General features: G+C 36.7%; 1 protein-coding gene across 1 annotated transcript in view; it reads right to left on the bottom strand.

Annotated features, from left to right (window-relative positions):
- MINDY2 (MINDY lysine 48 deubiquitinase 2) overlaps window positions 1–12,341 on the bottom strand; it is a 109,038-nt gene that overhangs the window by 88,446 nt on the left and 8,251 nt on the right. The window contains exon 2 of the mRNA XM_004452875.5: window positions 4,697–4,754. Within this exon, the coding sequence (XP_004452932.2) occupies window positions 4,697–4,754 (58 nt within the window). The remainder of the gene's footprint in view (window positions 1–4,696; window positions 4,755–12,341) is intronic.

The following is a 12,341-nucleotide window of genomic DNA, read 5'->3' as shown; positions in this document are numbered from 1 at the left end:
ACGTTATTACATATAAAGCTTTCTCATTCTTTCTCATGACTACATAGCATTCCATATATTGTATAGACGTGCAAATTATTTAACCAGTGTCCCATAAATATCTTAGTAAGATATATCATGTTGTAACTAATATCCTTATACTCATCTCTTTGCAGATTTGTGGAGTGTTTCTGGAGAATAAGTTCCTGAGACTTCAAGATAATAAGGTATAAATATTTTATATTTTAGTACATATTACCTGATTGTCCTACAGTAAGGTTGCACCAAATTTCATTGCTACCAACAGTTCAGGTTTAACCCCATCTAACCAACAATGGGTGTTATCAATCTTTTAAATCAATCTTCTTCACATCACTCTTGCTCATTGCTCTTCCCCTCCCATTAGGATCATATTACTTTTATGTTGTACCTGGTAGTTAAGTCTTCTCACCTGTGACTCCCAAACCTCTTTAGCTATCCCAAACCTAGATTATTTCTTCATAAGTTTTTCTTTTTCCCTAGCAAAATTATCTACACTATATCCTGCTTCCTCAAGGCTTTGCTAGGTAACAGATAAATTTAATCTACCAAGACATGCTGAATATTTTTTTTTGTTTCTCCAAGAAAGATACTATGCTGTTATTTTCCTAACAGAGTACATTTCTGCAGTCACTTGGCTGCATTGTTGATCACCCAAATAATTTACCCACAGTATTAGCTCAGTAAATATTTGCTCAAGGGAGAGAGGAAGGGTGGAAAGGAGGGACAAAACAGTGTGAATTCCAGCCACTGTATCAAAAATATTTTGGTGGTGAGAGCGGGGGCAAGGAAGGATACACTTTTGAGGAAAAGAACCTTTTGTCACTCTTTAAATCACATAGGAAGGTACTTTTATGAGTTTTGGTTTTCACTCTGTCCTGGTTTTTCTCCTGTATTTTCTCCTTGTTTCTCTGTTCTCTAACCCAAATGCATTTCAAAGGGGGCAATGTTGTCTTGGGGGACAAAAATCTTAAATATTACAATGATTTGTGGTCCTCAAAGGGTCACAGTACATAAAAATATATACAGTATATCTGTAGTATTAAAATTCCCCAGGTAGGTTATTAGGGGGAAAAACACTACAAAGACTCCTTAGCGGGGGCAATAATGAAAAAAAGGTTCAACACTGTTCTACCCAATTTCTACACACTGGGAAATTTCAGGGGACAATCCTAGATCCTCTTCTCTGTTTCTACTCTTTCTCTCTTAATGAGCTCATCAATTTCCATAGAATAAGAAGTGGAACAGGTATATGCTTATTCCTTACTTCCATTTTCTTTCTCCCTCCCCCCTAAAATTCCTGTTTTAAAACTCATGCCATCAGATAACACTATCCATTATCTACCTACCTCATTGCAGTTATCCACCACATCCAGGTTAATATACCTCATTCCTAGTCTACTGTCTCTCTCCCACAAACCCTGCCCTAATTTTTGTTAATTTAATAATCATGGAGATGATCCTTCCAGTATCCTGACCTCTGTTCCTTGATCTCACCTCTACAAAAACCTTGTCTTTGATCTTATCTCAGAAAATCATTCACCAAGGTCATAGAGCTTTGTTATTACCAGACCCAAAAATTCTTTAGCTCCATCAAGACCTACAATCCATTAATCCTATCACATTTTCCTTCAACATACTTATATCCTCATTTCCTTCTTATGCAGCTTAAAATTTTTACAGTCCATCATTATAATCACTCTCTACACATACTTCAATTTCCTACACTCTTTCTTTCTTTCTTCAATATACTCACCTGGCAAACATTCAACTCTGGTTAATCTTGCTCTCCAACTATTTAGTCCTGCACTCACACAGCTGAAGGTTACTGACAGCTGAAGGTTACTGGAGAAACCATAACACCATACTGGGTGGTCTCACTAACCTTAGAGCTAATGCCCAGCAATCATAGCACATCTCCCCAACACATTCACCCTCCCATATTGCTAGGCAACATTTTATATGTTCCCTCTTCCCCACCCCCCCCCCCCCAGCCATGTGGACACTCAGCTTGCTGCATGAGTACTTGGCTCGCGATGTGGGCACTCACACGACCACTCGGCTCGTTGGGCAGGCACTGGCTCACCATGCAGGCACTGGCTCACCGCACAGGCAAGCTTTTTCTTTTTCTTTTTCACCAGGAAGCCCCAGGAATTGAACCCAGGTCCTCCTATATGATAGGCAGAAGCCTTATTACTTGAGCCACATCTGCTTCCCTATGTTCCCTCTTAAACTCTCAACTTCTCTCTCCTCAGTCTCAGCTGATGACCTTGCTTATTTCACTGAGATCCTAAGAGACCTGCTAAAAGCTACCACAATCATATTTACCTAGCTGCATCTATTTTTATATATTTTGTCTTCCCTTCTATTGCTGTGGATGACCTGTTTATACTAAAGCCTGTCCTTCTATTTATCTAAAGTACTCTCTCCAATTCCTTTCCTCCAGTTTTCCCTTTTTTAAACAATTTTATTAAGATATAATTCATGTCAGCCACCTAAAGTACACAATTAAATGTTTTTAGTATTAATATATTCACAAGATTATTAAATCATCACCACAATCTAATTTTAGAACAATTTTCATCCCCACTTTCCTAACCATTAGCAGTCAATCCCCATTCCTCTTTAACCCACCCCACCCCAGTCCTAAGCAACCATGAATTCACTCTCAAAATAAGAACATGTCAGTTCTTTGTCCAAAATCCTGTACTGGCTTCTTATCTCACTCACAACAAAAGTCAATCTAGGGAAGCAGATTTGCCTCAACTGATAGAGCATCTGCCTACCACATGGGAGGTCCAGGGTTTAAATCCAGGGCCTCCTGACCCGGGTGGTGAGCTGGCTCATGTATAGTGCTGATACGCACAAGGAGTGCCATGTCATTCAGGGGTGTCCCTTGCGTAGGGGAGCCCCACACTCAAGGAGTGCACTCCACAAGGAGAGCTGCCCCGTGCAAGAAAAAGCGCAGCTTGCCCAGGAGTGGCACCACACACACAGAGAGCTGACGCAACAAGATGACACAACAAAAAGAGACACAGAGGTGGCAGACTTGGCCCAGTGGTTAGGGCGTCCATCTACCACATGGGAAGTCCGCGGTTCAAACCCCGGGCCTCCTTGATCCGTGTGGAGCTGGCCCGTGTGCAGTGCTGATGAGCTCAAGGAGTGCCCTGCCACGCAGGGGTGTCCCCTGTGTAGGGGAGCCCCACGCGCAAGGAGTGAGCCCTGTAAGGAGAGCCGCCCAGCGCGAGAGAAAGTGCAGCCTGCCTAAGAATGGCGCCGCCCACACAGAGAGCTGACACAACAAGATGATGCAGCAAAAAGAAACACAGATTCCTGTGCCGCTGACAACAACAGAAGCAGACAAAAGAAGACACAGCAAATAGACACAGAGAACAGACAACCGGGGTTGGGGGGAAGGGAGAGAAATAAATTAAAAAACAAAACAAAACACAGATTCCCGGTGCTGCTCACAAGAATGCAAGCGGACACAGACGAATATACAGCGAATGGACACAGAGAGCAGACAATGTGGGGGGGTGGGGAGACAGGAGAGAAATAAAAAAAAACTTTTTAATATTAAAAAAAAAGTAGTTATAGTAACATACAGGGTTTATGATATAACCCATATTACCTCTCTGATCTCATATCCTACAACCTTTACTTTGCACGCTCCTTGGCAGTCATGCTGGCTATTCCTCAGAAACTCTAAACATATTCCAGACATTCCCATGTAACAATTTAAGAATGATTATGTTTATTAATCACTAAGTTAAACTAAAAGAAGGATAAAAAATAGAAAGTTTGTTTTCAGGTATGTATTCGAATTAATCTACTTGTAACTATGAGGTCCCAAGTCAGTGAATGAGGATTAAATAATATTACAAAAGCTACAATCCCAATTACTTCACTATATTTCACAAAGAAATCAGTCAGTTGTCTGGACTGGTGCAGACAAACTAATCAGCTGATAAGATTTTTTAAAAATAAAAAGTTAATTACTATAAAGTTGTAATGTAAGAAAAAATAAAAAACAAAGTTGTAATATAAGAATATGGATTAATATTGCCTATTTCGTAAAAGTACCAATGTATAAATTCTTATCTGCTAAATTGTAAAGGACCATAGTGTGTTGTACAATTATCCGCTCTCTAACCAGTTCTACTCAATAAAAATTTTGTTATGAAAAAAATTTCAGCTGAATTGAAGTGTTCTTACTAATATAAATGATTTATATCTGGTATTGACCCTGTATACTCACTGTATACTACAAATTAACATTTCATAGACCATCATAGGCCAATAAATATTTTGGGTAGCACTATTCTAGATCACCTTCTGGTTTATTTAATTCAAATCTACCCAATATCTTTGAGTACCTTCTACATGCAATGTCAGAATTTCTGTGCTTCTCCATTGCAATTTATTGGCATTAACATATATCTTGTTGCTTTCTAGCTATCACTCAGTATCCTTTTATATATTGCAGAATTATAATACTAGTCAGAAAGAAGGCTGTAACATACAAGACTTATATTGATATAAAATTTTAATTGAGATTCAATTAATTTAAAATGCATTATATAATAGCACTTCAGAAAGGTAAGATTTGTTTTTATATTAGCTTTGAAACTGTTCTATTTTGAAAGAGATGTGAAATTATCCATTTTTCAACACTAACCTAAATATTCCATCAGCTGTTCAGCAGTTATGATTTCCATCATTGGTGGAAGTTTCACCTGAAAAACAAAGTATTATTTCTATAAAAATCAAATGCTTTAGGTGACTAAAGTGTTTCCTGCAGTCAGAAACACAGGCATGTATGTATATATATGTATTTATGTATGTACATATAAAATTATCAATTTACTATATGTTTAAGTTAACATTCACATGTATTAAATCTTTATTAAATAACTCATCTTTATAAAATTTTAAAAAGACAAGCCTATACCATAAAATTTACAGGGTGACATAAGATCTTATAGAGGCATTGAGAAATCTGTTTTCAAAGCCAAGAACTATACCTTTCACCAACCACCTACCATGAATGACATTAAGGCACCTGCAACTGTGACCTGCAAGGTAGAAAATGTTGTTAAAGGCAGGAAGAGGTACCAAACATTTTGGAACAAGGTGCCCATGGGAGCAATTTTCAGAAGCCAGGCTTGAACACTGCTTAATATTCTATTACTTTTAGTCTACCTTGGCCAATTTTATTGTTGAATGGCTAAAATGAATACATTGCTAAAATATTACTCACACACTAAATAATTCATCCAGTTTGCTTCCATTTATAATGTGAAATTCAAAAACAGGAAAAATTAAACTATATTGTTTAGAGCTGCTTAGGTGCTAAAACTATAAGGAAAAGTAAGGAAGTGGGTAATGTAAAAATCAGGATTCTGGATACCCCTAGTAGTAAGGGAAAGAGTTTTAGGTTGGGAAGGGGTACATAAAGGGCTTCTGGGCTGCTGGCAATACTATATTTCTTGAACTGCTTAGTAGTTCCACTGATGTTTGCTTGAAAATAACTTATTAAATTGGACATCTCTTTTTTATGCACTTTTCTGTATGTGTAATATTTTACAATAAAAAAGGTTAAAAATAAATATATACATAATAGTTACATTTAATCTGAAAATTCTAGAAAACCCATTATAGTTAATTTAGTTGCAACAATACATCAATCTAAATTAACTTTTCAAATGAGTTACATGAATATTTCAGTCGATGATTACATAGAACAGGAGAAAAAAATACAGCAGGATGGAAACCCAGAATAATATATCAATGATAGAATAACTTCATAATTAAAAATTCTTCAGAGTTTATTTTCTATTCAATCAAGTAACTCATTGGATCAACATTTTCTCTAACAATTGGCCCAAGTGTTGAAGAAGGTGTTCTAGGGGTTTGTTTATGTTATCAAATATGGTAAAGGCATGCCAAATTACTTTTTGTTTTAATCCCTGAACAAAAATTTTTTAAAATGCCTGTAAAACAGACAGTTTGAGACACTCTGAAAAGCATACATGATGCTTATTTATTCAGTTATCCAGTGGATTGCTCATCCAGCTGAAAACCAAGAGATGCCATGGAGATTTGGATCATTACTTGATTCTCAATTTTTCTTGTATTCCTATACAAATAGAGATTTATAGATATATACACAAATATGTATATATACATATTATATAGAGAGACTCTGTAGGCCCACCTTCACACCTCCCCACTCTTTCTCCTGACCCCAAAATCATACAAAACTCGTGTTCTCCCATCAAGAGATGCTTTATCTCTGCCAACAAAGATGGCCCAGATTCTCAATTATTTTTACTCTCTGTAACATATTTTTTATTGATGACCCATAATGGGCTTCAGATTGACAAAGAAAACACAATCAGTACATTTAGTAAAGAATATAAAAATATTCTGAAAAAGTCCTACTGAACAATCTCTTTTCTATATCAGGTATTGGCAAATTACAATCTACCATCTGTTTTTCTAAATAAAATTTTATTGAAACACAGTCACTCTCATTTATGTATCATCTTTGGCTGCTTTTGTACAATGGTAGAGTTGAGTATTTGTAAAAGAGAACAAATGGCGAGTAAAGCCTAAAATATTTAGTATTTGGTTTTTTTACAGAAAAAGTTTGATGCGGGGTGGATATGGCTCAAGTGGTTGAGTGCCTACTTCCCATATGGGAGGCCCCAGGTTCAATTCCCAGTGCCTCCTAAAAACAAAAATAAACAAACAACAAGCAAACAGTTGAAAAAACCAACTCAAGGGAGCCGATGTGGCTCAGTAGTTGAGTGCTAGCTTCCCACACAGGAGGTCCTGGATTCATTTCCCACCCTCCCTCCACCTTAAATTTTGACAACCTCTGCTTCAGATAATTTTAATTTTTATATAATATTCTTTCAAGGTGTGTCAATAACTTTTTTGAATGTCTAATTATATTAAAAATTTTAAAACCAGCATAGTTTATATTCTAAAATGAACAATTGTCAGACCAAACAGGAAGTTCTATTTATAACAAAAAATGTTTCTTAAATAATAAATTAAGAACTGTACATTCTCTTATTCCAGAGAGATTTATCACAGAAATGTACTCACCAGAAACATCTTATCCTTCAGATAATGTAGTCATCCCACTAAAAAGTTGTCAGAATAAGAAACCAAAGCACTAAAACCTATTTATATTTGGCGAATACATTCTACAATCCTAGATTTCTACAAACTGTGATTTCAGGATTTGGTTTTGAAATTTTCAATATCAACTGCTTACTGTGCCTTGTTTCAATCATTTGAAATAGGAAATGACAGCTGCTATGCTGATTTTAGAAATGGGACAACAAATACGCAAATACTTTAAAGAACTTATTCACAAGCACATTCAGTGGTATATTCATTTTCTGAAACTTAGCCAAATAAAACACTCTGGATGCTCATTAAAACTATGGACAAGGGAGTAAAATGATGAAGAAATATCTGCCTCCTACCAATACTTCAGCACAATCAACAGATCTACTGAGTACTCAATAAATCTCAATTTTTAATCACACAGTGAAGATCTTCCTGAAAGCTTGTTTTTCTTTTTTCTTTCCTCCACCACCATTACCTCAAATGCAAGTGCCCAGGTTTCATTAACAGTCCTACAACTTTAATCCCCTGGTCTCTTTAGATTTTATTGAAGAATAAACACATTATGGATCAGCTGGCTAAGAGTATGAAATTAACAATTGTGGCAGTCTTTCGAATCTCTAAGTTTTAAATTTTATAATGAATAAAAATGACCAATCAAGTATAACATATATTCTTAGGTGGTACACTTTTAAAGGTAATCTATAAAGAAACATATCGTTTATAGGTAAAGAGTACTTTAATGTACACAGGGTACTTGGAAGGTATTCTCTTAAGTAGTTTAAATATTCTTTATAAAACTGGAGCAAAGGGGAGCAGATGTAGCTCAAGCAGTTGAGCACCTCCTTCTCACACGGAAGGTCCCAGGTTTGGTTCCTGGGGCCTCCTAAAAACAAAAGGAAAAAAAACCAACAAAAATAGATGAAAAAACCAACTTGGGAATCGATGTGGCTCAATGGTTGAGCACTGGCTTTCCACTTACGAGGTCCCAGGTTCAATTCCTGAACCTGGTACCTCAGAAAAACAAAACTAAACTAAACTAAACAACAACAAAAACTGAAGCAAAGCCACTCAGTATATATTAACACATAGTTCCAAATTAACAGAATTCAAATAAAATGAAACTTTTATTGTCTAGGGAAATGAATCAAGTCCTATCCTATAAATAAGATTTTATTTGCATTAACTAGATTTGCTGAGTAAATTAATAATATAAGTGACACAGCAAGAATATTTAAAGGAAATAGCTACTTCAACTCCAAATATTTCACTAGGTGGTAAAACCTCATGAATTCAGCCCAATTATTGTATAATTTTTCATTATTTAAAGAGTGAAATGTTTTGAAAATAGGCTCAAGAGAAGCCAAAAACAAAAACAAAAAAAACAAAATGTTCTGCTTAAAATGTTAAAATCTTAAATAAGGGAGTGGATATGGTGCAAGCAATTGAGCTCCCACCTACCACCTGGGAGGTCCCGGGTTTGGTTCCAATGCCTCCAAAACAAAACAAAACAAACAACAAGCAAAACAAACAAACAAAAAACAACTCATGGAAGCCAATGTGGCTCAGTGATGGAGCACCAGCTTCCCACATACAAGGTCCTGAGTTCAATCCCCACCCCCAGTACCTTAAAAAAAATATCTTAAACAAGAATATAAAACTTCCCCAAAGTGATATATCAAAATGTTGATCAGAAGGAAGGGGGAGGGATGCCAGAGACCAGCAATAATTAAGAGATGAGAAGCAGTTTAAATAAAGTTGTGGTAAGTAAAAAAACGACCAAAGAATCTGGTTAATTCTTAATTAGAGCACCAGTTAATAAGTACATAAGAAATATACAATTTGAGGTTCATCACCTCTATAAAGCTGGGGATACCTGAGGAGATATAAAATATAGTATTTGCCAGTGTTTTTTTTCTTTTATATTTTGGTATCATATATACAATATGAAATTTCCCATTTTAACCATTTTCAAGTATACAATTCTATAGTCGACATTGATTTTTTTTAACAGTTGAAGTCAAATGTCCTGAAGTACTTGGTTTATTAATTTTTAGGTGTCTTTTTTTGAGGTAGCAGGGGCCAGGCACTGAACCCAGAACCTTGTATGTGGGAAGCTGGCATCACAACAGCTTCCCTAAGTTGTTTTTTTACATTTGTTTGGCTTGTTCTTTATTTTTGTTTTTTTTTCAAGGAGGCACTGGAACCGAACCTGGGACCTCCCATGTGGGAGGTGAGCGCTCAGTGTGGGAGGTGGGCACTCAACTACCTGAGCCACATCCACTCCCCAGTGTTTGCTCTTTAAGAAATAAAGTTGGGGAGCGGTGAAAGTAAATATATTGAACATCTACTAATTGCCATTCAATTTACATGTTATTAATTGACAATAATCCTATAAAGCAGGCATTATTATCTTCATTCAAGTAATAAACCAAACTTTAAAAAGTTAGTTCAGAGCTGACACAGCAAGATGACACAACAAAAAAGGGACACAGATTCCCGGTGCTGCTGACAAGAATACAAGTGCACACAGAAGAACACATAGTGAATAGATACAGAGAGCAGACAACTTGGGGCGGGGGAGGGAAGGGGAGAGAAATAAATAAAAATAAATCTTAAAAAAAAAAAAAGGTTAGTTCATCCATCTTAAGTAGTTTGACCTTACGTGAATTTAGATTTGACTCCAAACCCAGTTACCCTTTCCATTATACCAGTATTAACAGACTTAAAAAAAAAAAAAAAAAATACAGCAAAACATTTTCATTCAGTGAAATCCTATGTAGAATATCACCTAAAATATATTTCAACTGAAGAATTGACAGGACTTTTTGACCAATGAAAAATGGAGGTTCATGGGAAAAAAATAATCAAAGTTGACTCTAAGGCTCAGAAGACTCTAAAAATTAGGATCTATACAATCAATAAAATTAGGAAATTTGGTAAAGGAAGACAAGTTTTGGAAGAAAATTATGTCTACTTTGGAACTGTAAAGTTTAGCTTGACATACAAACAGAAAGTTGAGTTGGAACTCAGAAAATGACAATTTTAAATTTGTAAATGAACTATTTGATCACTATACTAGAGTCTACTTTTGCATTTCTTATCAGGAAATGGACTAACTAAATAATTACAGTTTCTTCTTAGTTCAAATTTCACTAATTTTTAATATAAGTAAATCATATAGCATTTATGATTTTTTACTTGAAACAGTAAAATTTAAGGATTCTTTCTACATGACTTCAATTCCGGCTCTAGCAAATAACTGATGTGTTACAAGATTTTACAGGTATTATATACCATGTTTTATATTTTAATTTCTAATATGTACTATTCATTATTATTAAGAATAATTACCAGGAAGCAGAATTGGCCCAGTGGTTAGGGCGTCCGTCTACCACATGGGAGGTCCGCAGTTCAAACCCTGGGCCTCCTTGACCCGTGTGGAGCTGACCCATATGCAGTGCTGATGTGCACAAGGAGTGCCCTGCCACGCAGGGGTGTCCCCCGCATAGGGGAGCCCCACCTGCAAGGAGTGCACCCTTTAAGGAGAGCCACCCAGTGTGAAAGAAAGTGCAGCCTGCCCAGGAATGGTGCTGCACACACGGAGAGCTGACACAGCAAGATGACGCAACAAAAAGAAACACAGATTCCCATGCTGCTGATAATAACAGAATCGGGCAAAAACAAGAACACGCAGCAAATGGACACAAAGAACAGACAACTGGGCGGGGGGGGGAAGGGGAGAGAAATAAATAAAATAAATCTTTTTAAAAAAAAGAATAATTACCAGGGGCAGATGTGGCTCGAGTGTTTGAGGGCCTGCTTCCCACATGGGAGGCCTTAGGTTTGGTCCCTAGTGCCTCCGTAAAAACAGAAAACAAAACAACAAGCAAAGAGGCAAAAAAATTCAGAAGAGCCAATGTGGCTCAGTGATTTAGTGCCAACTTCCCACAAAAAAGGCCCCAGGCCAATTCCCAGCCCCAGTACCTCAAAAAATAATAATAATAAATACTGTGCTTAAATATACTAAAATTCAGAAAGTAGATATGGCTCAAGCAGTTGGGCACCTGCCTCCCACATGGGAGGTCCCAGGCTTGGTACCTGGTGCCTCCTAAAGAAGATGAGGTGACAGAATAAGCAGAGACAATGAGCAGACAATGAGCAGGGATATGAGGGAGCCATCTTTGGGAGGGGTAGGGGAGGAAATATTACATGTCTGACTTCTTAATAAATCTAACTGATTTTCCTCTTGTTATCAGTATTTCAAATCAGGAAAATTTTATATGAGACAGTCTCGAACTTAGAAAGGCCAATTTGAAATATTTTCAATTATCCTAATTTAGACCTCAACCTCAAAGTAATAACCAAGTCCTTTTTAAAACAACCAGAAACTGCAGATATATACACACATATTAAGCGTAAGAATGCCCTATTTTAAATGCAATTCGAAGAGTTTTGGGGTGAAGAATGCTGTTACAGTGTCATGTATGGCAAAAAAAAAAAAAAGGCATGTTGAATTCAACATTCTTTAAACATAAATTTGAGAAACCTCATAAAGTTTACAATGCTGAAAAATCTCCATGACGAAAAATTGACAGTGAAACTCTTACATTAACTGCTTAAAAGACAGATGGGAATAGGGTAAAACAAGAGACAAGAGACCAGTTAGAAAGCTATTGAGGGGAAGCAGATTTGGCACAAGTGATTGGGCTCCCGCCTACCACATGGGAGGCCCCGGGTTTGGTTCCTAGTCTCCTAAGAGAATAGAAGCAAGACAGAGAGCACAAACAACGCAGGGGGGGGGGGGGGAGGTGAATAAATGAAAAAAATCTTTAAAAAAGAAAAAGGGAAGCTATTGTGGTAGTCCAGATGAGAGATTATGGTGGTCTGAATTAGGGTACTGGCAAGAGAGATCAAAATTACTAATTATTGAAAATATCAAAGAATGTATTCAATAAGCTATGATGAAATGGCAAGCTCATTCACCACAGAATCCAAGAAAGTCTCTGAAACTGGAAGGGTCAAATACTTTAGAAGACAAACAATAAGTATGCAGAGGTTGAAAACGGAAGGAGTCTGGATAAAGAGCAGCTGGAACCATATCCAGAGGGTATGCTCCAAGGAATCGCAAAGTCTATTTCTCTTTCTCTGACTTTCCCACCCTCCTTTACTCCCAACCT

Source organism: Dasypus novemcinctus, chromosome 3 (genome assembly GCF_030445035.2).
Source record: "Dasypus novemcinctus isolate mDasNov1 chromosome 3, mDasNov1.1.hap2, whole genome shotgun sequence".
Taxonomy (NCBI): Eukaryota; Metazoa; Chordata; class Mammalia; order Cingulata; family Dasypodidae; genus Dasypus; species Dasypus novemcinctus.
This window is presented reverse-complemented; position numbering and strand designations above follow the sequence as displayed.